The following is a 26,808-nucleotide window of genomic DNA, read 5'->3' as shown; positions in this document are numbered from 1 at the left end:
TGGAGGATGACAATCAAACCATCTGTAGCACTCCCCTGCTCACATTACTCTCCCTCCTGACGAGCGCTCAGGGACCATTTCTTTGACAGCTGACATGAGTCAACAAAACTAAACAGGCTTATAAGAACTCAGAACATGACACCACAAAGGTGGTGAGAGGTCAGGGGTCAGTTGTCAATTATTTCCACTTACGGTAACATTGGACATCTGCTTGACGTCTGAGGCTCTTGTCTGGATTTCGTGAGAAGTGATATCGGTAAGCATCAAAATGTAAATGAAAGTAAGTCTGAGCTGGTCCTTAGATTTGAAAGGCAAATTAGCTATACATTTTGCTATGACTGCGTGTATTTCCCACCTTTTTGATTTTTGAAAATATACAGGGCTTCCTTTTTCACATTTGCACAACATTTTTGCACATTTTGTTGGAAAAAAGGAATGACTAGTAAATGAGGATTTTTGCAATAAGATAATGTATCCATAGATTGATGAGAAGAAGCATGTTAGCTGCTCAGAATGGAGGGTGATTTCCAGAAACTTATTCACTGCCAATTTCTGGTTCTTCTGAAATATGCACAATCAAATATACATTTTCTAACAGCAGCATAACATAAAGACTCTCAGATTGACAAAACTTAAATATTCTGCCTTTACAGCTCCAGTAGGTAGATGTATAGTATTCCAGTGGAAAGTGAGAGTGATCTCTGACCCTGCTCTGCGAATAGAAGGGTCCCTCTTACATTGGACTCTTATGTGCGTTGGCCCTGCAGTCTTTACATGAAAAGCCAATGATTTACTGGAACTGAATAAAAGCCTTTGTTCTATTATTCACATAAAGCCACTTTGGTCACACAAGAGAGCTAATCTGGCAAGAAAAGCTACTAAGTATACACTTAAACAGTGTGTTGTCCCACACATACCAAAAGAACTGCTATAATAGCCATATCATTTAGTATTTCTAAAACATCAATGATTCAGTTACTTTGTCAAACAAATATATATGTTGGAAAACTAATTAATATTTTACTTAGGGGATTCTCTGAACATCTTATTTCACTTTTCCATTTTCTGTATTTGAAATAAATTCACAACCTTCTAATTAGCAGCTAATTTCACTCAAATTTAAAGATACTAACAACAAAATGGCAAAAGTACAGTTATCTTACAAATCTCTTTCCTGAGTGAAAACAGGAAGTTCAATTTATCAATTGATTAAAATTTTCATTTTGGGAAACTACATTTTGACAAACCTGCAGATGGAAGCTAATGAGTGGGTTAAACTGGGAGTCATTTTGACTTGTTCTAGGCAATGATATCCTTTTTTTGGTTGTCTCTTGAGCAGCTGACTCCCGGAGAAAACCACGACAAATTGCGGCGTGTGGATTCAAACAGGAAGTCGAGGAGCTTTAGCAAGCAGCCCAGTACTGGGGACTACTACAAGACCCTGGGCAGCGACACGGCCGAGCCCCGTGGGAGCAGAGGCATGGCGCCCAACGAGGAGGTAAGCCAGATCTCTGCCCTTTATGACCACATATCTTACGATGATTAAAATGAAGTACATGGACACATCCTGGGTCTGTGTTTCTCCGCAACCACCTCATTACCATAAACCAACAAGTGCTGACCTGATGTCCGAAAGGAGAAGTATGTGTTAATACTTTATTATGTCATTTATGGTGGTTCAGAGGGCAATTTACAGTAAATTATTGATGGGTACCATGAAAAAATACACGTTTATGATTATATAACACTGCCAGTCATCTGACATCCGGAAGAAGACACGTCCAATGTGAAATGATTTCATACAGGGTTTGATATTATAAAGTTAATATTAAAAAACAAACAAAATATTAATGAATTAAATGTTAGAATTTAATGAAACATGCATTGCATGTAATTTAGCACACAATGCATCATTATTCGTATTGTTAGTGTAAAACAACAGTATTTGGGCCATAACTTGGATGGATACTGGTATAACATTAGTAAAGGGTTAATATACTGTGCCCTGGTTGTTTATGGTTGTGTGGGCATCTCAGCTCCTTTAAGGTCCTTTTCAGGCTGAGGTTTAGCAGGATGATGGTGTGTTGGCATTAGATTACCTCTCTGACAGCAGTATTTGCCTGTGCATTATGACACTCGGGATGTTACATAATCTTGCATCCTCTTGAGCTTTTGTTTGCCACCTGATGCAAACTGCCCCCTCATTTCCCTTGCCTCTTGAGTCTCCACCCTGTTGTGTAAACTGTCTAAGAACATACAATGGAACAAACCCAGGACAATCAGACTAGTGAGAGCTTAGCAGGAAGTCATCAATGACCAGACAGCCTATAAAAAGGAGAGTACCATTGAATCTCATTTTGACTTAATAACCACAGATCTGTTGTATGTTTTAGCTCGTGTTAGTGACAGCTGGTGATTTATTTGTTAGTGTATCAATGAAAAAAAGAGGATGAAGACAGTGTTTTACAAGGGCATAATACAACATTCATTGTAGAAAGAAATCATAGCAGATGAAGTCCCATTACTAAAAAGTGCAAAACTAAAAATCACAAAACAAAGTGAAAAATACAAAATAAAAATACACAATAAAAACGTACAATAAGTGATTTTCTATCAACACAGATTAACTATATTTATTCCTTTGATTCAAATTTTCGAATAAAAGCTTAAACATAAAAAAATGTAATGTGATGTAATGTCACCTTTTTTGTGGGAAATTACAAAGACTTATTTAGTTTAACCTGATAATGCTTCTACAAACTGAATGAAAAAACATCAAACCTTAAAACACTGCTCTGATGATGATCTTTTTCATTTTTGTATTACATAAAGTAAAATAACCTCATTTTGTATTGTCTGATATTCTTTATCTGCGCCAATGTTATTCTGTAAGAATCTTAAGAATCTTAAGATGCAACATTAAAGTTGCCATCGAGGAAAATTTCTGTCTGTCCGCATGTGTTTCCCAAGATTATTTGTTAAACTATTGTATTGCCACATACCTGCACAGGCAGCTTGAATGAATAGTCTGCTAGACTCTCATCAGTGTCCCTGGGGAGGTGTTCTTATAATCTCAAGGGGATCCGGAGTGGGGCTGCTCGGGGTGATACGGGGTATAATCCACATTGAGCCAATTAAGGCCTCAGTGGGGCCCCTCCTGGTCTCAGAGGCACCCTAGCAGATGGACGGGCTAATCAACGGCAGCAACGGCACGTGCTGCCAAGATCCATCTGGACACGGCCCTCCCCCCTACTCTCTGGGGGGCTTGAAGAGTAGAGGGGTCTACAATCACGAGCACGCGTCTGAAGAATAATGGGAGGGGCGGGGAAGGTTAAATGTCAAGGCCCATTAAGTTGCTTCCAGCAGAGTTATGGCACGCTTTCAGAGTGTGTCGGACGCGTGCATGCTGGGAGGGGAGGGGCGCGGTGAGCGTGGGGGTTAAAGCACTATCACTTGCAGTGACAGATGGCTTCCTCCTACTGTTTACCCTCAGAGTTTTCCCCTAGAGATTAGGTCATATTAGCTCTGTTATTAGCAATAGGACATTATGTCTTTATGAGTTGATTAAAGAGGGCAGGAAGCAGAGGGAGGACACATCTAATAGGGCCACATACATCTGTCACTGTCGACAGACTCTGTGCAAGAATTTAATGCTGGCTCAGCCTAGCAGGAGTTTCAACTGGCATGCCTATGCAAGCAGGGAAGGCAAATTCCTGCCAGTTTGGTGCCATAAATAAATTTTAATGAATAAATAAAACATTTTATTGTCATCAAACCTGCTCTAAATATATTTATATCTCTTGAAACTCAGATCAACACTGAGCTTGGCGAATTAACTTTTAGCTTTTTTTGCACCAAATAAATGGAACAAATTACAAGAGGTATTGAATTTTTTTTCTTTTAACATGCTCGAAATAAATATTAAATTGAATTGAAAAATTGATTGTTGAACAGTGTTTGTCTTTGGTTGATTTGTGGACATGTTTGTTATTTATTGTTTTTGTTTGTTTGTTTGTTTTATCTTTTCTACAATGTATTGTTTTTATTGTTACTGTATGTCCTTCTTGGCAGACTTTCTTGTTATTTAGATTTATTTGACTTTTTTGTCATGTTACTGTTTTTATTGTTATTTTTATATATATCACTCTTGCCAGACATGTCTGCTAGTTATTTGCTTTATTTGACAGTTTATTGTTATTACTGCGGTTATCATATATTGTATATATTTCTAGCCCGTATGAATGTGAACTCAGGGGATTGCTGTAAAAGAGCTAAATACTCAGTCAATTTTCCCTGAAGAAACAATGGTTATATATATATTTTTTGTTTGTTTGTTTGTTTGTTTGTTTGTTTACAAGTAAAAAAAATACATCAAGGCAGCAGATAGTGATTATGACTTTCTTGCTTTAGAAATAGAAAAAAAAGATTTTAATTATCATCACTCATGTGGTGTGTAAAATTGGAGACAACATTATTGTATGGGAAACCTGTCACAACCCTGTTATCAGTGAACAAATATTGACTAGCACAGTAAAGCAACAATATGGTTGCTAGGAGAAACATATTAGCGCCGACTACAACAAGTTAATGGGTATAAAACACATCTGACTAATTCTTCTCTGTTCCTCCCTCTTCTCCGACCAGGGCTCCGTGTTATTGGAGGAGCCTACCGACAGCCCCACCTCCAGCTCTGAGAATGGCACTACAGAGGAAACAATCCCACCACCACTTCCTCCACCTCCGCCCCCTCTTCCCCCAAGCAACCCAATGCCAACACCCCCTCCACCTCCTCCGTTGCCCCCGGAGATGCCAACCACCCCAATTCACTCTGCCAGTAACCAGCGACGCCCATCTTCCTCATCAGGAAGTGAGTTTGTTTTTGTTTTTTTTTCTTCAGGAAGTAACTTTTTTTTATTATCATTATTATTATTCTCTTTCTAAATTTTTGTTTCTCTTTCTTTCGTAACCCCTTTTCTGGCAATGAACATCTGTTAGAAGCTATTTAAAAAAGAAAAAACAAGAAATGTATAAACATTTTTCTGGTTAAAGGTGCAGTGTGTAGAATTTAGTGGCAAATGGAATATAATATTCACAAGAATGTTTTCATTAGTGTATAATCACCTGAAAATAAGAATTGTTGTGTTTTCGTTACCTTAGAATGAGCTCTTTATATCTAAATAGGAAGTGGGTCCTCCTCCACAGAGCCCGCCATGTTTCTACAGTAACCCAGTACAGACAAACCACACACTAGCTCCTTTACACAGCCTGTTCAGGATGGGAATGCTGCACCTTTATTCCGTCTCGCTGTTCTGTATAAAAGGTACGAACAAGGAGTTGGGGGGGGGCAGAGTTGCTCCGCCAATAAGCCGGCTACAGAGGTAGTCACAGAGCCGGATCAACATCTGTGTAAAAGGGACAGCCAGCACGGTGGGACAGGTAGCTGACGCTGTGGTGTTACACATCACGCGTCTGAATCCGGAACGCCAGCATGTGATGTCAAAGCACATGCAGTGTTCAGTGTAAACAAGCAGAGGCGGCTTAATGACGGATCTTCCTTACAGCTATAATGTGAGATCTCTGTATGAAAGAGCCTACTGGCACTCGCTTTTTGTGTTTTTCGCGAGTTTCACAGCCACAGTAAGTTCTCCTACACACTTGGACAGGGAAGGGGGGAGAGGGGTTGCAATCCTCAACCTCACTGCTAGATGCCACTAAATCCTACACACTGGTCCTTTAAATGTATGATTATACACATTCTTGTATATTTATTCCTAGAAAGAAGAGCTCCTGGTATTACTGTAAAGGACACAGTCTAATCTCTCTGGGTAAAGATAAGTTGAGTCTGACCCTAGCATACTAAATAACAGATTATAAATTAATGATGCAGGGCTAACATTACCCTGAGAACTGGTTTAGTGTTCAGCCATTTCCTTAAGTGGCCCGCTGACCTAGATGCCGATGCAGTATGGCACATACTGCTCTAGTTGCAGGGAAATTTTCACTGTTGTGTAATGTTGTGCGTTAAAACTGCCTTTAGTAAGTGGCAAAAATTAACTATCCAAGTATAATGCACGAAACTTTTAGGAAAAGAAGTCCACATTGTGGGATAAGATGTGGCAGTGTGAACACTGCTGTATCTTTCTCCAAAATACACAAATTAAGTCCTAGCGTTCAGTATTGACAAGTTCTTGAATTTGATTATGACTGTAAATGTGTGATTCCTGTTAAAGTTCAAGTTCATAAAATATACCTACACTGTTTCTCACAGATATGCCTAAATGGACGTTACAGAAAAACAATCAGCCCAGTTCTAACTAACTAACAATTAACTAAAAGAAAACTATTAATCATTGAAATGATGTAACACATAATAAACAGGGAAGCAAAATGAGGCACAACAGACTATCATATCAAAGAAACAAAAGAAATCTACGTAACCTGTTAAGCTCTCTTGACTTTTGACCCTCAGAGATGATGAGGAAAATGTCCCAAAGTAATCATATCAATCAAGTAATCATTTTCAGAAAATGGGAGAAACTGCGTGTCAGTCAGATGAAAGAAGGATCCTAGACAGCCGGGCTCGGAACAGGTGTTCAGACGTCAGACAACAGTAAACATGGAGAATGACAAGATAAAACATTCGAGACAAACATAACATTACTTTCTCTTCTAGTAATAATAAACAATATCACACTGATGCTGATCCTGATCATTTTAGTGATTGTCAAGCCAACACTGATCTTTCCTTTTTTTCCATTCACCCTTTCTTGTGTATATTTCTGTTTACATGTTCTTTCTCTTACTCGCTCTATCTCCACCTGTTTCTCTCTGTTTTGTGTTTGTTTTTGTCCTCTTTTTGCCTGCCGTGATCTTTCCTCACTGCTGCTCTGTCAAGGCGGGGGTCTCTCTGACTCTCAGACAGAGGGAGGGACACTAAGACAGATGAAGAGTAAGTACAGACTGCAAACCAGTCTTTCAACTAATCACTTAACTCATGCTGTAACACATTTGGTTTTCACTATAGGCTTCAAACTGTCACTTTACTCCTAATCTTTTTAAAATCATAATCTATATCTGTATAAAATCTTGCCAGTGTCTGTTACTGACTGATATGAGACAACAATGATTCAGTCTGTGAATCCACCTAATTCTAAACACAACAACACACATCACAAGAAGTGATGTATTTTCTTTACACCATAACAAAAAACACTCAATAAATAGAGGATATGCCTGATATGCACTATGGCTAGACAGATAAAAGAGCTCCACCTACAGAAAGCATCTGTAACAACCTTAAATCAGCTGGTGATCTTCAGGAGATTCATTATACAAAAAATTAAAAACAACAGAGCAATTAACATGAACAAAGTCAGAGTCAGAAAGATAAAGAAACAATCTGATTCCCCAAAACTGTGAAGTATGAACTATGAAATTAATCAGTTTTCTTGTAAAAGCCTCAATTCTCTGTTAATTTGCTTATATTTTTTACAATATTATAATAATATTAAAAATTGACCATCACAGTAGAAAGTCTCCCCAGTAGACCACAGTTAGGTGTTACATGTTATTAATTTAAAATAAGGAATCATTAATATTTTTATTATCTTAAAAAATAATTTGTTGGTTGTTGAATATTTTTCAGCATACATTACTCTGGTTTGAGAATATACTTTTCTTTTTTAAAAAGGATATTTTCATTATACTGAACAAATTTTTTGTAAAACAGCCACATAGATTACATAAAAGAGTGTGTCATTGACACAGCTCATTATATCAAACAATGGTTTAAGTGAAGGATGAATTGTGGTATGCTCAAAGGGGGAAATACAACATAGTTTTTTATAAACTGGCAATAAACAGAAACATCAGTTAAGCTGTAAATCATTAATTGCTTAATGTAAGCACCTTTTTACAATCTATCTATTTTATCTTTAGGCTTTGTTCACCATGTATCCAAATGTCTTTGTTTATACTCCACCTGATAGCAATGTAACACTTAACACTTAAGAGTAGCAAGTGCTCACTAATGCCATGATTGGTCATTAATCAGGTAATAAACAGGTAATAAGTTCATCATAAAATTAAAAGCCACCAACAGATCTGAGAGTTCAGGATGAATCTACAGCTCTGGTGCTCAGTGATACGACGGCAGCATATGAAGTGTCTGATTGAAAATGCTGCTGCAACATCGTAGATGGTGAGAAGTTCCTCTTTGTTTCTCATTGATCAACATGATGGAGAGGATTACAGTACAGGATACATCTCTATCTGAACTGCAACTAATAAGAGACGCAGCAGCTTGACTCCTCTTAAATTTCCAACCCAGAGCAGAAAACCTTTTGTGCTGTGATTTCCAGCATGAGAGTCTATTTGTCAAATGTTCTCAAATGTTTGTCAAATGTTCTCTACCTGTCACAGCTCCACCCTCCTTTAGTCTCACTCTGGCAGACCTGCAGAGTCCACACCCTCAGCCTAAACAGAATTTAACTAAGACACACACAACCTTTGACCAAAAACACACAAACACATATGAGTACAGCAGTCCAGCGCTAGTTTTATTGTAGCCTTTAAACTCATCTGGTTGTGGATAATCAAGTGTTTTGGTGCTCTACAATGAAGATTTGTCAGGGAGAAATGGATGAAGGTATGTATATATTGTCAAAATTAGAAATTATACTTTATTTGCAACGGATCCAGCTACATTAAGTAAGAAAATATTTTTACAAGAATTAGATTTTTAGTACTACTCATTATAAAGATGCAGATTTATTGAACATAATCTGCTGACTGTAAATTTATAGAGTTGTCACATGTGGTTGTAAAAGTGTTCCTGTAGCTGTTTCCTTTTATTCACAGTCTTATACAGACCACGGTTTGCATGTGTGCAAGTGCACATCGTATGGTGCTCCGGGGTTGTCGGTCACCAGTTTATCTGTCTCTCTCTGTGTAATCCAGTGAATGTGAGGTGAGACAGTAGGGGGAGGACAGTGAGTGCGCTGTATGCATGTCATGAATGCGTGTATATGAGTGAACTGTCTGTCAGGGTTGCTGTGGTGAGGATTGGACCAGTAGGGTGGACTAATGAGCTGGGGATTGAAGGGTCATTGTGTGTGAGTGCGTGCATGTGTGCATGTGTGTGCATGTGTGTGTGTGTGTGTGTGTCTGCCTAACCTCATCCGTCCATGCGTGCGTACGTATGTGTGTGTGTTAATTCCTTGCCAGCTTGCCAATGGCTCGCTGTCACTTTCAGTTACTGGTGATTCCTTTAGATTTCCCCCAACTGTGATGATGGGTCTTTAATAGAAAGCTGCTCTCTCCTCCCCGAGAGAGAGAGAGACAGAGAGAGGGAGAGCAAGGGAGAGTGAGGAGGGGTGGCAGGCTAGCGAGGCTTTGTGTCCAGCTAGACCATTGTGGTCGCCTCAACAGGGAACATTTTTACAGGACTTTTTTTTCATTTCCCAAGTAGAAAATGAGTGATCAATGAGGGACTGAGGATATACAATTCATTTGACGTTTACATTCACTAAAACAGGTGAGGTAGCTGTTGGTTCTTGGTGTGTTTTGGACAAATTGTGTGATATTGAAATTTTGTAAAATAAAAATGTGTAGCTGCTGTTATAGAAGAACAATACACTATGTATTTGATTTGAACATTTTCCAGCTAAAGCTTAAGTTCTTTGGATAGGTGATGTTAAACTAGTAGCTACATTGTCATGGTTTCATATTTTAGTACTTTCCTATTGACATTGTAGCATATTTGTTTGTTTATTAATTTGTTACTGTTAATTGATTAAAGTTTTAATAACATTTAGTGCATGTATAAAGTAACTGTACAAAACTGTGGCACCACATGTAAGCACTACTTTGACATTGCCTTATTGACATTTCAAATTCCTGTAATTTTGTCTGTCCTTTAAAAGTGGAAACACAGTTTCTTTGTAATGGCAATACCAATAGAGGTCGTAGTTGACGTCTGTGTGAATTTGTTGCATTGTTCACTATAAGCAGATTAGGGTCCGTGGAAGCTGAATGCATACATTTTACCACAGACCTACTTTTTAAAAAATCTGAAAGTTCAGTAGCAGCTTAGCTGTATACATTAACGTCAGGTGACACTCTAAGAGACTGTGTGCCTCCTTTCTTTGGGTTCACTGTAGTGAAATAATTTTGAACTGCTCCTCCCCATCTCATCTCAGCTCACTGCGACTGCTGATTGATGCAACAGTTGCCAAATATGCCGAATTCTCACTGGTCTATTTGTCTCTGAAACATATTCAGTGCAGTTTGGTAGCTTGGGAGCCATTTGATGAATCCAAATGGTGTCAAACTGTCTCAGAGAGACAAAACAAAACCCTGAACCCCAAGAGGTATGAAGACAAATGCCCGTAAAAGCAAAGAAATCTAAAAAGAAACATACCCATGAGAAACAGTGACTACACCATAATGACCTGCCATCACTGTACAACACGCTCCAGGTCAGCATTGCTACCTGCCTGATCGGATGAAATATTTAACACTGAAATGCCACCCAACCCCTCTCTTGCTCCCTCTTCTTCAGTGTATCTCTCTCACTCTCTCTTTTTCGTCTTTCTTTCTACCTGGTTTCACTTTTCTGCAGGCGCAAAATCTTTCAACATGATGTCCCCCACTGGCGACAACTCGGAGCTGCTGGCAGAGATCAAAGCAGGGAAGAGCCTCAAGCCCACACCTCACAGTAAAGGCTACACCACTGTCTATTCCAACAGCGGACCAACAGGCAACAATGTAGATCCACAGCCTTTCTACACTACTGATTATACATTTATTTAATAGTTACAAATAGAGAATTGATTAAGTTAGAAATTCAGCCACAGTTTTCGCAATTACTGTCTCCACTTTGTGAGACAGTGCCAGTAAATGCAAAGACACGCTGAGTTAAATGTATGCAGTTAAGAGATAGAAATTAATCAAGTTTTCATGAATTTAAAAACTGCAAGCAGTAGCAAAGGGACGACAGAACTCTCTGAACAGACCTCCTCAACTATGAGAACTATAATACAGTACTTAGATCCCAGTCTCTAATTTTAATGTAGAAACACTTCATTTCTTTGTCACTTTGTTATCCTTTTCCAGATACACAATGCCATACTGCATAGCTCCTTCTAAAGAGTGTGTAGCTCTGTAGTGTTGTTATTGGTCTTTTAAGGCCATAAATGACCTCAGTCATTTAACTCGCATTACAATATCATCATTTATACTGAGTATGTCAAGTGAGTTATGAGTTCTTCAGTTAAATAAAACTTCATCTAAGTAAAGGCTGACTAGAGGAAAGATTAAATCTGTCAGAAAGCTAGTTAATGTCTCAGGATCTGAAAGAAATCTTGGCATTGTGTGACATTAAATTTCGACAAGAATGCATTTTATTGCCCTAGCTACAGTATGTCTAAGGATATAGTCAGAAGAGACGTTACTGGTTTAAAAAAAATCAGTTTTGTCACACTTCATGTTCTCTTGTCCACCTGTGTCTTTATATTCCTCCAGGGAAACACCTCACCTCCATCAGAGACTCGCACTTGTATCTCACCAGCCAAGCCGCCATCCCCTCCACCGTCCAATACGTCTGTCACCTCCCCACCCACAACCCCGAGTCCCAGCCCCAGCCCAACTGGCTGCGGATCTGCAAAGACCATGTCAACCTCTGGAAGCTACGAGCAGCTGTCCTCCAACTCTGTGATCAATGGGAACAGTGGTGGTGGCAAAGCAGGAGCAGAGGCAGGGCGGAAGACAAGCCTCGCAGATGTGGAGGCACTTGTGCCCACTCATGACGAGCAGGGAAAAGCGATCCCTGAGTGGAAGAGGCAGGTGATGGTACGAAAGCTTCAGGTCAAGATGCAAGAGGAGGACGAGCACAAACGCAAGGTAGGGATGATATTTCAAGATTTGTCATGTGTTAGCTATCCCATTTGTGGTCCTGTAAATTTTAAATGCTCTGAAAACTTGGTTACACGGCTTCATTTTAAAATAATTAATGACACAAAAGGGGATAGCTGCTTGGCTTTGGATTTGAGTGTGGATTTTTGTGATTTTGAACAGAGGTTGTATGAATGTATTTTAGCATTCATGCATGACATAAGTGTTGCTCTTACGTTAAGACTTGTCACTCAAACAGTTAGTCGAGTGTGAAACATCCAATGGGAGTCAAGACTACACATTTACAGGTTCATTTAGCATTTATGCTTTCTTCTTGGCATGATGATGTTTTCAGCTTTTTTTGTAGTTTAGTTGCCATCACCTGCCATATACTTATCTTCAGAACAAATGCATTGGCCAGAGTTATTCACAAGGGTTTCAGCCCGCACAGTGGGCTTTCCTAAACAAGCGTTGTGTGTAAATACAATTATTTGGCTTTACAATCTATGAAATTTACCTCTCGGTATAGTCACTGCAGTGTGTGTGGTAATATGTGTATTTAGACATGGTATTAATAAGTAATTTATACTGTGCCAATCTGAACACTTGTTAGTCCCGCGTAACACAGAAGGACTCTATGCGATATGTGATTTGATTGATTAAATTTGATTTATTAGTAGTTTATTGCTTTATTCCTATACTCTTAAATGATCCAGCAGGTAGATAATTCTCTTTAATGTTGTTCAGTAATGCTGACATGTAGCTTTTTGTTTATTTCTTGAGATGCAGGGGCATCATTAAAACGTCTAACTGTATTTTAGTGAGATATTCAGTAATTGCATGAAATGACATTTGACTTAGAAAACTCTGAATGTAGTTATCAGTGTGTTGACTACTTATGTTTCTTTGGGCATCTCTATGCATGTTTCTTTTTTCATATTTATATTCTTGATAATAGCAACAGAGTCTTTGGAGTGCAGTGAATTGAACACTTGGCTACAATGCCCATCACAGCATTAACACACTTGACAGATGGATTCACAGTGTGGGCTGGTGTTTGATGATGGAGTTTTGCGGTTTCAAGGTGTTACATGCCGATTCAGTGGTGTGATGCCGAGCCCATTCACACTACAGGTCAACCAGTACTAATAACAATAACACTAATAAAAATACTAATAATAACTACAATTGCATAGCACTTTACTCTAAAAGTTGCAAAACAGAGCAAATAAAATGTATAAAAACCCTAATGCCATCCCATTTAAATGTTTTGTCTTGTTTTTTGCATGGAGATCATGATCTATTAAAGAGTAACTCCACACCACCACTTTTACTTTTACTTTGTTGCAACGACCTCTCTGGGTTGAAAGTTTCAACTCTGTTGCACCTCTAACCACACCCAGTGTGTTTTAGTATCACTGTTGGGTGTGGACTGAAGTGTGGTCTGTTGCACTGGTGACAGTATCCAATGGTGATGTAACATTGCACTACAGTGCAGTATTACATCATATCTGGGTTGCAGACAGAACATGCAGCAAGATGAAAAGCAGGATTCTCAGCCTTTGTGTAGTTACCCTTTAAACTAAACAAGCACATAAAAACTGATTCATAAAAATGGGAGTGAGAAACTGGGAAAAGGGGGATTAAGCATATCCATATTGGTATAATAAATATATAGTTTGCATATTAATTCAAAAAGGACAAAGCTTTTTGTTCTCGTTTACTCGAAACAAAAGTTTGATGCTTGTAATGAGGCAGTGCCATTGCACCACTAAATCCATGTAAAACCTGTGTGTCGAGAAGGATTTGCACTGAAGCGTGTGTTCACACAAGGAACTCCAAGCTGAAGGAATTCCCCCCCTCCTTCCTTTTTTTTCCTTTTCTTGTGGTCTCCTTTGACTTCTGATTTAGTTTGCGGCAAGTGGGCACTACCAGCCTCAGGAATGGCACTACTCCCACGTCCATAATGCCATTTTGGGCCCATTTGGGGAATTGATGACAGAGGATGACCTCAACCGCATTGAGAAGCAAATTGAGAACCTGCAGGTGATGCACAAGGTCTCAGAGGTTGAGAAGGAGCTGGAAGAACTGGAGCGGGAACTTCACCAGCTTCTACCAGTATCTGCTGCCCTCCATCAAGGGCATTTCTCAGTCAATCCAAAGCAGGTACATGGCCAAGCTGAAGATCTTCCAGGGTGGTGCAGCAAGATTTCTACTCTACTCAAGAGTATGGCCATTCTTCTTGCCACCCTGGGGGGAAAAGAGATAGACATTTTGGATCTTATATGTCCTGGATATTCTCAAGAAGAGACAAAGAATGTGAGTGCAGGTCAAGCTGATCCAGCAGGATCAGTTGGATTTATTGGACGGTCTCAATCCTTCTCAACAAGAGAGGATGTGGAGAAGGAGATAAAGCAGTGTGGAGTTTCAGTGAAGAACCTCAAGGCCAATTATGAAATTCAGAATCAACCGCAGTCTACAGATAACAAAGCAAATAGAGTGTACAAACGCAAGAGGTCACTCCCTGTGGTAAGTGAGTCTAGTTATCGTCCAGAGACTATTCGAGAGGATGATGTCCCTTATTCCTCTGCTGAAGTCCTTCAGTCCCACACAAATGGAGATTTACCTTCAGTGGAGGAATCACTCTTACCGCTTGTTGAAGAGCCAGTTATCATTGCATCTCATGTTCCTCAGACGTATGTGCCCACTGAAATAATGGCTCCAACCAACATTGAACAGTTCAACCAGGTTCTTTCTGCAGACCCCATTTTGAGAAATGATCAACTAACAAGAAGTTTGGAGGTGCAAACAGATCTAAGCTATGTCCAGGAATGCATTGAAATGAGGAAAGAAAGGATTGTCTTCCTGTTCCTTGAACACTGGCGGAAGTATACCATCTCTGAATCTTACCGGACTAAATATGCTGGCAGGAGAGGAAATCATTTAGATGTTGGCTGGGAGGATTACAACCAATTTAGTGCACAGATTGGTGAGGAGATGCAGAGTGAAGACGACAAACTTCTCCTTTTCATGAAATCAAAGCAGGTAGTAGGGAATCTGATTGGCCACTGGAGGACAATCATGAGCCAAGTGCCCACACGCCAGATTCGCAGGCTGAGCCGTGCCCAGATGATCTACTGGCCAGAGCACTTCTTGCCACACATCAGTGGGTCACCTGTGAGCTATGAAAGCCTAACCCTTGACCTCTTCATGCTTGGATACTTCCAACTGCTGGAAATGAACATGTCTCGCAGTGAGCGCAAATTCCGTCACCTCTTGTGCTATGAGATGTTTGATCGTCTTGGTAGCCATAAATGGGAGGTCATAAGGCAGTTTCACAAGGAGGTCATGGAGGAAATTGAGAGAGGAAAACGTGACTGGGCGGATGGTTTTGAAGACCTAAAGCTCAAGTATTTTGGAGACTCAGATGATGGAGGAGGGATGATGACGGCTTCTCTACGTTCCATGTCTCCTGACATGTCCACCCTACCAGTGCAGGAGTCACTCCCTCCCCCACCTTCTCATCCTCCACCTCCTCCACCACCTACCAACCCTGCTTCAGCACCTCCAAATGCTCAGTATACTCCACCTGCACAAACCCCACAATCAGATGTTTCTCTATCATCACCACCTCCTGCACCCCTGGATGGTGTAGCTGTCAATAGTCAGTGTGTGGAGCAGAGAACCCTGCAGGACTCAGCGGACAATGCTCAGGGGGACATAAAAGCCACTGAGCAGATGTCATCAAATGTGGCTAGAGTTTCTAATGGGACAGGTTCAGAGCAGGACAGTATGCAGAATTTGGCAACCGAAACTGTACAACACACTGATGCAACAGCAAAAGCTGAGACACTGCAGGACACAACAGAAAGCACAGGACCAGATCCAGTTAAGGATGTTCCACCTGTTACTGTTAAAATCATAGAGGAACCTCACGTTGATAAACCTCCACCCAGAGATGAACCTAATGAAGACTCAATTAAAGTCATCTATGAGCTCAAAGAGTTCAGCAATGAGGAGATCATCAGATACATTGACCGAAGCTTTGCTTTCTGGAAAGAAAAGGAAGCTGAGCTTTTTGATATCTAACAACTCTGTGGACTATGGGTTTATTTAAAGTATGATCCACATGCACAACCAGAGAAGAAATGCATGAAGATCATGATCAAGGGAACTAACCCGCACAGTGGAGATGAAACTAATCTGGTGTGTTAGCTTTTAGGCCATGTCACATAAGGGACTTAACTGCAGCAAGGCAAAGAGCATCCACTAAGCTGTGCTGACTTCACCACTTGCATATCCCTAAGTGGATGAAAAGAAAGCCTGTGATGTCAAAAGACGCATAAAATTGCTACAAGCCTTTTGAATTGTGTTGAACCAAGTGCTTTTTGAATCTATGATAGATTGCCATGGTACACTACTTCTAGGAAAACAAGTTTTTAAAGGATACGATTTGCCATAAAAGTTGTGTAGAGTGTTTGTTTAGATTGTCTTTGTACTGAAGGACATAATTGGTTAAACTCTACATACCTGGTTTATACTGAATACTTCAGATTGCATTTCATGTTGAGGTAGTTTCATTGATTCACCATCTCAAGAAGGCAAGGGATTCACTTCACTATTAAACTACAAAGAGTACCTGGTTAGACAGTTACTAGGAATACAATAGTGACAGTGAGGGCACAAAATGGTATTGTTTTAAGTACTCTTTTTTGCTTGAACTCAAAGGCAAAGAAACTAGGTCTTTAGTGGCTTTGCTCGAGTTTAAGGTTATTTTGTGGTTCTCAAAGGTTTTTTGTCTTTAAGTCTGTGACCTCATGATTTTGTTCATACAATGTGTGCCTTTCAGTATAGATTACAAAGATTAGTGGGTATGTTAAAGGTCTGGAGAAACAGTTCAGATTCTGTTTCCTTATCATGAGTAATGCAGAACTCCAAAATTGTAAATTTCTGTTAGCAAATTTAAATATTCACCTGACAAATAATCTAAATCTTTCATCAAATAAACCATCAAATTAAGTATTTGTATTTGTTCCATTAAGTTTTTGTAACTCTATTTATAATTTGAGTGTTTTTGAGAGATTTGCTCAAGCTTTCCATAATTAATTTGTGTTCCTTTATTATTTGGTTTCTACATTGCTGTTAGAAATAAAGTTTGTTGACATTTTTGTGATTATATGATTTTAGTTTTTGATTGATTTGATGATTGATTGATTTTAGTTTCCTACATAATTCTACATCACATGTTTAACTTAAACACATGAAAACAGATATCGGAATGGAGAAATGAATATACTTGATAAGACATTATTTGTTTCCATCATGGTAGAGGAACTAAATAATCACACTGATACACGTACCAATGAAAGAGCCACTGACAAACACTCGCTGTGAAGAACCACACTATTCTCATAGTGTTTTCTCCAGCATCAAGATTACCTTCAAATAACCCTCTTAGCACCACCCGCTGTCATGCTATTCATGGCTTACAGAAACCATAATGAGGTTACAGTGAATCTTTATCAACTCACAGCCCAAAAGGGAAGGCGGTCAGCTGGTAAACTTAAAGCTTTATATATATGTGTGTGTATATATATATATATATATATATATATATATATATATATATATATATATATATATAGGTTTGTATTCATGTAAAGTATGTGTGTCAGATTTGGTGAATATAAACAGCTCAGTAAAGAGTATGTGGTGATGCTCTTAGTATCAACAGTTACGTTATACAGTATTAGTCACGTACAGATCTATATTTGGCACCACTTTTATTCTGCCAAGCTTGTACACTGTACAGGGGCACATTTTGTATTTACAGTATTGGTTGCACACATTCATTTGACTGTGAAGTCTACACTTAATCCTGGTCATTAACATATAGCATAAACATACAGTATAACACAGCAAACAACTAAGAATGTCAAGTTCAAACTTTCCATTCATTAAATTGATTGTAGTTCTAAACCCAATTTAACAAAATGTGACCAGACTATACAAAGGTTTATGTATTCCTTGTCTTTATTAGTTAATATATGGAAATATTTTATTGCTAGATACCACACAGAGCTAAATGTAACAGGTAATGGCCCACTGTTTTTAAACCAGAGGTCTGCTCAGACATGAGTTCCCGCATCTTGAAGACTCAACCTGACTGCCAAATTCAAGACCCACTGCAACCCACCAGCACAAAAAACAAGGAGCTTATAACTGCCAAATACCTATTCCTCTATCATGTTTATTAGCAATAACACTATACAAATTGCCCCCAACTGTCACAACATGACATCTCATAATATTATAATAATAAAGCATCTGCCATGTTTGTTAGTTAATATCAAGGTCAACTTGTCTAATGCCAGATGAACGTGGCTGATAAACTCAGATCTTCTTACTCACATGAACCCGACAATTCATAGTCATGATCCAGAACAGTGTGGAGATACCTTTACATGTCATACAAGTTTTGTCTGAATCACTGGGTACTTTGAGAGGCTTACTTGTTCACAATTTTGTATTTCATCCATTGATGGTTGTAATGGATGCTTGCCAGCCTGATGCAATGTACTGGCTAAACTCTCTAGCTCACACTAGTTTTTTTAAAATGTGTGTTGATTAGTGCTTTAGTACATTATAATACTGTTTTTTGGATCTCTGCATCAACACTACATACTGTAATTATTTGTGTATGTTGCTTTCCTAATGTTCATATTACACAGCTGATATTGAATGATGTAATAAGCAAATTAAATGCTCTACATCCAGTAATACACAACAAAGTGCAAAATCAGTTACAATTCATAAGTTTATATAACATTATGACCTTTTGTTCCAAATCTGTTTTAAAATCTTATTTTACAATGTCAGGGAGAAATTTCTAATTCAGACACCTGAAAAATGAAGCATAAGCTTTGTTATGTAATCATTAGCGGTGGCTAATGCTGATGATACATGTAGCCTGTCCATTGGTTTGACTGCCTATAATGCAAATAAGCTGTGTTTAGGGAAGAGGCAGAGCTGAACAAACCCTTTTCACAAAATGTGACAAAAAATGCAGTAAGGGAAAAAAGCCAAGTCAGAATTAGTCTTTTAAAACATGGGCATATGTAATTCTTTAATCTTTAGTCACAAAACTTTAGGGTGCCATGGGTGCCATCCCTCAGGCCTATGTGACCTATTGTAAGGTAACAAACACAAGTAAATCTGTGACTTGTGGATGGACAGTAAGTGGTAATACAATCCACATTTAACCATGTGAATTAATTACCAGTGCACTTCAGATCACTTTCCATAGTAAATCTATCAGGTAATTTTTGTCTAGATTTTTTTTCTTGCTCTGTAATTCCCAGGGGAATCATTAAAATTTAATTACGAAGATAATCTTACCTGGATTCATGTTTGCCAGGGCAAGTGAAACGCTTTAGAAAGAGGAATTCAAAAGGATAATGTATCTTGTCAGGCAAAGATGAGAAATCCAAGATGGCTGCCCTCTTTCTTGCTCCCCGCTCCACCTCCAATTACAGCCTGAACGAGAGAAAAAGATCCAGTTACCGTATGTGTGCTGTCTGAAAGAACCTCCTGTTAAACAGTCCTGTCCATTTACTTACCATTACTTTACCTTATTTTAAACAAACAGGAGAAGAGTACCTATTGTGAGCTCTGTTTGTTGTTTTAAGTACATACATCAGTTTACGTAACATATATGATTTAAGCAATGTTTAGTCTCCTAAGTCTGCCATGAAGGCAATTTGTCTAAAATTTGACATTTGAGAATGTGTTTGAGCGGAAAGGATGGTCTAATGTTTCATTACAGTTTATTCTTCTCCATGCAAGTGCTTATCTGCCCTCTTTCACATGTAGAAATGCTTTATGTGACACTGCAGGTGTGAAACGCTTCAATAATTTTGTTTTGCACATTTGAAGTGTTTCTGGTATAATGCATAACAGTGGGACAGTTATGATATGTGTTATTTATGCATTACAGACAATGTTAAAACTTATTTTCAACATGGTCACAAGATGTTAAAAGACATACAACATAAAACTAAACAAAGAAAATCCTTAAATTCAAAATGACATTAGCACAATTTAAATAATAAACATCCACATTAAAACACCTAATTTGATGGCTGAAGTAATTGAACCTCTTGTTTTATAACACCTGGTAGTATAACAGAAGGCTGTTTCACAACACATCTCCAGTGTAACTTCTGGCTACATAATTTACTTATGGTACTGGAAATGAACGCACAGCAGCCCTGGTATTACTGGTATTACAGCCATGCTGAGTATGGACGTCTGTTATCTGTGAGCACAAGCGTTGAGGAGCACACCCACTGATAATATTGTACATATGATGCAGCTTCTGTTATTCTACCCTGAGCTGTGCTGGCAAGAGTCCGACCCATCTGAATTCATGGCTATCAACATGAAATAATGTTCGAGGGGATGCATTTAACCAATCCTTAATATTATTTTGCATAATCTTAAGTTTGTTCCTTAATTTAGTTGTCAAACCACTGAACCACACAGGCATTGCAATGAGCATCAGTTGGATCATGTTTAATTTGATTTTCATACATATTGTGATATTAATTACAACTGTAGCACGCAGCTATAACTGACATCATGTATTGAATGTTTCCCCATACAAATATACAGATGACTCCTCTAGACTGATAGGCTTGATGCTGATTGAACCTGTGGCCTTACAGGACACTGATCATTTCACTAACCATCAGTTCGTGATGGTGCACTACAGCTATAAAGACTGTGGTAAATGTTCTGTATTTCAAAAGCAGAGGAGGGTTACAGAGGCTACAGAGGTTTTCTTTGCCCCCACCAAAACGCTTTGTACAATGTTTGTTTGAAAGACAACTTAAATTTCACATTAAATTTATTGGAGGATAATCTGACAGGGAATGAGGTCATGCAAAGCAGGATAGGAGAGCTGGTATTACAATCCTTTACTGACTGGTGTGGACCCCCATCTCTCTCTGTCTCTCTCCTGACCCCTCTGCCCCTCCACAGGCTGAGGAGGAGGCAGCACGTCTGGCATCAATGCCGGCCTGGAGGAGAGACATGATGAAGAAAAAATTGGACGAAGAGAAGTGAGTAATAAAAGCTGTGTTCCTCTACATGTGTGTTTCAAATCTTATCTAGTATCATTATGTCCTGGGCCAGTAGGGGGAGATTGTGTTCATTGTGTCTGTGTGTGTTAGCATGCTCATGGGTGTCTCTTCACCAAGATACCCTTGCAAATAAGGATGTGAAAGAGCTCTTGGGGGGGGGGAAATCACCTTGCAGCAGGTGGCCTGAGTGGAACACTGTGTGTGTTTAGTTTTTGTTATAATTGTCCATAGTTCTGTTTATTTTTCTAAACTCAGTACATCTACTCTGGAGGCACTTTATTAGCTAGACTTTGCAGTTGAGCATGAATTTTCAAGGAAATTATTTAACAGGCTGAAAATAACCCAGAGATTTTAGTCTGCACTGACTGATTACCGTCATACAGTTCCTACTGATTTTTTTGGTGTCAGAGTCATAGAGCCTCATTCCAAGAGGAGAAATATGGAGGCTGTACATGATGCTGAAGTGAATGTCTGGAACAATCTGGAGATGCACACATTTTAATAATGGATAATTATCTTGATGGAGGCATATTTTTTCCACTGTTTTGCTTAACAAGTGCATCACAATACACGATGTCAGCTTTATTCCAGACAGAATGGATCCATGGACACAACAGGAAATGTATGTTGTTGGACGAGGTGGTTTTTAACTCTACAAGCATTCAGCTTTTCTGCTACTACAGACAATCTGTGACTCTGCAAATCATTGTTGTACTAATCCATTGAATTATCAATATATTTATACTTAAAGAATTCATGCAGATCTACCAAAATCTCTTATCAGTGACTGTAGACATAACGCTCCTTGTGATGTTAACTCGTTTACAGAGAACTAGTTTATGGAGCCACACATGTGACAGTCAGAAGCAGACTGATGTTTTGTAAACAGAAAGTTTAACCAGTAAAATGGACAGTGTCAGTGTGAAGTTGAGTAACCATGTTTGCAATGACATTTTGAAATCTAGTGTACGTGCAGCGGGGCTAAGTATTACATTGAATCGATAGTGTGGTTGTGATTATGGCTGAAGATGAAATTCATTAAGAGATGCAAAGTTGGCTGGCAGACAGGATGTTTCTTCTTGGTTTTTAATATTTACCTTAAAGAAGAGATGATACAGATACAGATTTGTTGTTACAAACTACAAAGTTTTCATCTGTCTTTACTTTATTTATTATTTCTGTTTTATTGATATATTTAAGAAATTTCTCTGCATTTTTCTGCTATAATATAATTGTTTTATGTTTGTAATGTCAGCCCACTTTTTGAGTTGGGAAGATTTATAATGGACAGTATGTGGTTTAATGCATGTGGTGTAATTTTATGAGATAACTGTTGTTGCTGTTTGAGATATTTACCATTTCTTTTTGTGTTTACACCCACCTGATGTGAAAGGGACCAGAAGAGGTAAGAAAAAATACTTTTCTTTATAATAATGCTCACATAACATCGAGCTTATTGTAAAATGTGATAATGTTGAAAAGACAAGCCTCAATGATTTCATAACAGAGATCAAGTCCTCCATCTAGTGGCCATAAATTGTCACATTTTGTCCCATGTTTACACAGTATATGAGGTTATGAAGATGAATGAGAACTGATACGGGGGAGACAACTTAAACAAATCTGTTTAAAGTGTTTACAGATTGTTTCCTTATCTGCAGTAACAACCAAAAACTAAACACTAGCTAAGCCTGTGTTAAAACTAGAAGGGAAAAAAGAAAAGAGCACTGAGGAAGCTTTTTACTAGTATCACTTGTACAAAGGAGGTCAAAACTCCAACATTATGTAGTCTAAAGAACAACTTTATTGAGTAAAGTTGTTCTTCTCAGATTTTTATAAGCCCTTTCTCTTCTCCATGCAGCTTGTAAGTAGGTGAAGTTGTGCCAGAAATGCCTATTTAGCATCACTTGTACTGGCAGAAAAAGTATTGCGGTTTTATTGTTGTTACATAACAGCTTATGTCAGTAAGTGTTGCCCCTTTCTGTTTTTCTGTTGTTTGCTTTGCTGACTGAAAATCTCTGTTATACAAATGTATAAACAGAAGAATAATTGTAGAAATCCTCGAAGACTTCGCCCTCAAAGATAAGCTAACATTAGCTATGCCAGGGCTCAATGCTAACGCCATAAACTAAACCCACAACACACCAGACCACCACCACCACACACGCACCTGTCATTTTGGGCCATAAATAACTTCTCCTGCGGACTGAACAGGTCGCATTTGTGGAGTAAAAACGTCACATACGCCATGAATGTTGTTGTTTACAGTGAAATAGCCGGAAACGATATGTCTAGACGCAGTGTTTTTAAAACATTAGGGTAGTTAGCAGGCCAAAGTGACTCTTCCTTGACACCTTGCAGCTGCGTACTTTAAAACTTTCAGTGTCGCGGTAATTTAATCCCACGTGGGCTCATCAGCCAATCAAATGATCACACCAGAGTGACGTAATGTCACGTTTTTCTTTCCTTTTTCCGTCAACGTGCTGTCCTCGGTGCTCAAATGAATGAAGATAAATACAGAACTATACTATATTGTGTACACCCCGGACCACCAGAAGAAAAAAAGTATATAAACGTAAATAAAAAAAACAAAAATGAATACGCACTTTTTCGGCTTTGGGCTAGACCCTCTAGTTATACTGAAGATACATTTTACAGTATACAATGATATTAAAGCAAAAGTGTGTTTTGTGTGGCCCTGCCCTGTTTCAACATGACAATGCCTGTGTGCACAAAGCCAGGTCCAAAAAGAAATGTTATTGTCATTTTGGTTTTGAAGAATTAGACTGGCCTGCACAGAGCCCTGACTTGATGAAGTGGGACACAAATTACCAGCCAGGGGCCATTTATTACCCAGTATCAGAGCTTGACTTCATTAATGCCTTCACAGAAGGGGTGGAGGCTGTTATGGCAGTGTATTAACACACATTGTTTTGAAATGAGATATTGGTTTCCACAAACTACTGGCCATGTAGTGTAATAATAGAGGAAAAAGCTCAATCCTACATGACTCATTAGACAATCCAACTAGAGTACTAACTGTAAACTCTTCATGTAAGTGTGTATCACTATATATTATATAAACCAATGTTGTTTGAGACTTTGGTGATTGAAAAGGCCTGTTAACACATTTTGTAAGTAAACTTTACATAAGTTTCCTATACAATTCTAATATATTTTTTGTTTTTGAACCTTTGTCCTCTATTCTTCATGAATGCATCTAGAAAAGCAGAAGAGCAGGCCAAACAGGCCAAAGAGAAGGAAGAGAAGACGGAGCAGGAGCGACTACGGACCATGGGCTACGACGAGACCAAGCTGGCCCCCTGGCAGCGACAAATCATCCTGAAGAAAGGGGATATAGCCAAACAGTGACCTGGGCCATCTCATCCCTCCTCCGCCCTGCAGCACTCCCCACCCTCACACCCCCCACCCCCAAGGCCTTCACTATACGCATCCCCCTGTCTGATCCTCCACTCTGCTCTGTACACTGGACAGTGGGGAAGATATTGTCTCTTCTAACCTCTGTCTCACTCTTCGGCCTCCTGAAACACAGGACCACACTACAGCTGCTGCTGTCCGCACAGGCTTTGAGGCTCAGCCTGCCTGAAGCACAGCAGTGTGACCCTCCACCTCCCATTGAAAGTCTCATGGACACAAACTCTTTTAGTCTTTTAGCGTTAACAATAGCCGTGACATGCACTGATTGTCCTCACTTAGACATTTGCTATAACTGCGTGTGTCCTTAACTACATTAAGGTTATTTTTAGTTATCTGGCTATTTGCTTTCCTGCAAATCATCAGAGGCTGTTTCACATAGAAGATTTACTCAAACAAACAGGTTTATGATAAATGGAGAGCGGCTATTTGTGAGCATCACTGCCATGGAGGACAAAGCCTGTCATTGGATTTATGTTTCCCTTTATTAGCCGCACTCACCATTATGTAATGAATGGAAAAGTAGCTCCGCAACAGTTGTGTCATCACAACTCAGCAAACGGCTTATTAAACCCTGAAGCAGCTAATGCATTCTGTACGTAGACTGTATCGCATCTTTATCATGTTATATACTTAGTCTTGAGATTTTTGTATCAAGCTCTTAGAAGCACTTTCTAAATGGCTTCATTTTACTGCCAGAGTTGTAATTCTTGTAAGAAACAAATCCTAACACTTTTCAAACTAATCTGTTTTCTTTAGATAAGCTTGTTGTCATTTCTCTGTGGATTTGGAATACTGATATATATCCTATTTTAATTAATGTAAAGATTATGTAGCTGTGCAAATTTTATTAATTATCACTGGAAAACAAAAACGCCGCAATGTTCGTAATTCATTTTTCTATATGTGACCTATGTGTTAAGCTATTGTGATCATGAATGTGAAATGTTGTGTGCATGTGTTGCATAATGTGTATCAAACATGTTGTGATGTATTATTAAGCACATTTGATCCAGGGCCCTGAATTTTCACAAAAGAAAAACACACTATTTGAATACGATCCTGCAAGGTTTCTATTTGAGCATGGCCTTTTTTTAAAAAAGCAGCATCTTACACCAGACATCTCATCTGCACACACTGAATAATGAGCGAGTAGAGAAAAGACATCAGTTTGTCCCGTGTCCTGTTCCAGACATTGTCCCCGTAAACCTGGAGGATAAATCTTTAATGGGCAGATCTACTTACTCTTTCTGCCAGAAACAGGTGTAACATCAGAAATGTACAAAAATTATCAGTAGATAATGCCAGCTGTGTTTCATCTGCAGCCACTAGTGTGAAGAGTCTAGTTTCATGTCTTTGGTCAAACATCTGATAACAAAAGAAGAACAAAACTTACACAATGTACTGTATAATTCACTCTAGACTTCAGGGGGATCATTTTTAGGTGACAGAATTGACACAAATGTCAGGTTGATTATTAAACAGCTTGTTTTATTCATAATTTCTCGGGTCTAAACAGCTCTTAGGATTCACACGTTTGTTGAGCGTTCAACAATTTCAGGCTGAATATGAAAATCTGTGTTGAATGTTTTTGGTAGAACTGAGAAGACGCATGTTAAATCTTAGCAGAGTAAGAATCTGTGCACTGACATTTAACAAGTAACTGGATCTCACAATCATGCTGGATGTCTATTTCTGAATGTGACACTTAGGTATTCCCACATAATGGAAAATATTCTACATGTTTACTACGTTTATGTTGGGTGTACATTTTTACAAATCAAGCGTACACGTCATGTGGTCATTAAAGACATGGTCCTAGTCAGGGGAATTATTTGGAAATATTCTAATTCACTTTCATCGGATGCCATATGATGTTGAAATTAAAAATGATGTAAACGTCATTGCCATTTGATTTTCTATATATATAAATATATATATATATATAAACTCTGTATATAGTGACCCTCTCCAAATTTTGTCATCTCATTGTTTCCATATTGCATTATATTACATGTCTCAGCCTTGCTTGAATAGAATGTTGGCTAATTCATGTATAATTATATTTTCAGACTGTTAAAAATGAAGAAAATAAATCTTTAATCACCAAACAATGTTCAGAGTGTGCTTGTGTTGACTTCAACAGAAACACGTGTACAATAAAATCCACTAGATATTGGTTTTGAAGTTTAAGGGTGTCCATATATACACTAAAAGTGGCTTTCAGTACATTAAAGTTTGTTTTTTGGCTTGTGCTGGTGTGAATATAATACTTCCCAAAAATCTAGAGCAGGTTAACAATATATACAATATCTCTGAGATTTTCATTTCCTACTCC

At 38.6% G+C, this 26,808-nt stretch overlaps 3 protein-coding genes across 9 annotated transcripts in view; 2 read left to right on the top strand and 1 right to left on the bottom strand.

Annotated features, from left to right (window-relative positions):
* Positions 1-23,319, bottom strand: part of acot7 (acyl-CoA thioesterase 7) — a 130,531-nt gene extending 107,212 nt beyond the window's left edge. For 3 of the 5 annotated variants that reach the window (XM_067591785.1, XM_067591793.1, XM_067591788.1), the window contains exons 1-3: positions 23,206-23,319; positions 20,879-20,972; positions 19,291-19,428 (exon numbers count right to left, since the gene is read on the bottom strand). The gene's annotated coding sequence lies outside the window, so the exon portion shown is untranslated. Of the gene's footprint in view, positions 1-19,290; positions 19,429-20,864; positions 20,973-23,205 lie in introns of all 5 variants that reach the window. The other 2 variants (XM_067591786.1, XM_067591787.1) reach the window with 2 other exon arrangements.
* espn (espin) overlaps positions 1-26,584 on the top strand; it is a 48,741-nt gene extending 22,157 nt beyond the window's left edge. For 2 of the 3 annotated variants that reach the window (XM_067591781.1, XM_067591779.1), the window contains exons 8-15: positions 1,340-1,498; positions 4,645-4,867; positions 6,896-6,949; positions 10,622-10,767; positions 11,524-11,901; positions 20,935-21,014; positions 22,420-22,440; positions 24,260-26,584. In XM_067591781.1, the coding sequence (XP_067447882.1) occupies positions 1,340-1,498; positions 4,645-4,867; positions 6,896-6,949; positions 10,622-10,767; positions 11,524-11,901; positions 20,935-21,014; positions 22,420-22,440; positions 24,260-24,407 (1,209 nt within the window). In that variant the 3' untranslated portion in view covers positions 24,408-26,584. The remainder of the gene's footprint in view (positions 1-1,339; positions 1,499-4,644; positions 4,868-6,895; positions 6,950-10,621; positions 10,768-11,523; positions 11,902-20,934; positions 21,015-22,419; positions 22,441-24,259) is intronic. The other variant, XM_067591782.1, reaches the window with a different exon arrangement.
* Positions 13,507-16,923, top strand: LOC137185235 (espin-like protein). The gene is made up of 2 exons (XM_067593585.1): positions 13,507-13,512; positions 13,804-16,923. Exons 1-2 carry the CDS (start codon positions 13,507-13,509, stop codon positions 15,979-15,981), a joined length of 2,184 nt encoding a protein of 727 aa, XP_067449686.1. The 3' UTR covers positions 15,982-16,923.
* Positions 26,585-26,808: the final 224 nt, after the last annotated feature.

Source organism: Thunnus thynnus, chromosome 6 (assembly GCF_963924715.1).
Source record: "Thunnus thynnus chromosome 6, fThuThy2.1, whole genome shotgun sequence".
NCBI lineage: Eukaryota > Metazoa > Chordata > Actinopteri > Scombriformes > Scombridae > Thunnus > Thunnus thynnus.
The sequence above is the reverse complement of the archived record's forward strand: the minus strand, read 5'-3'. Positions and strand labels throughout refer to the sequence as shown.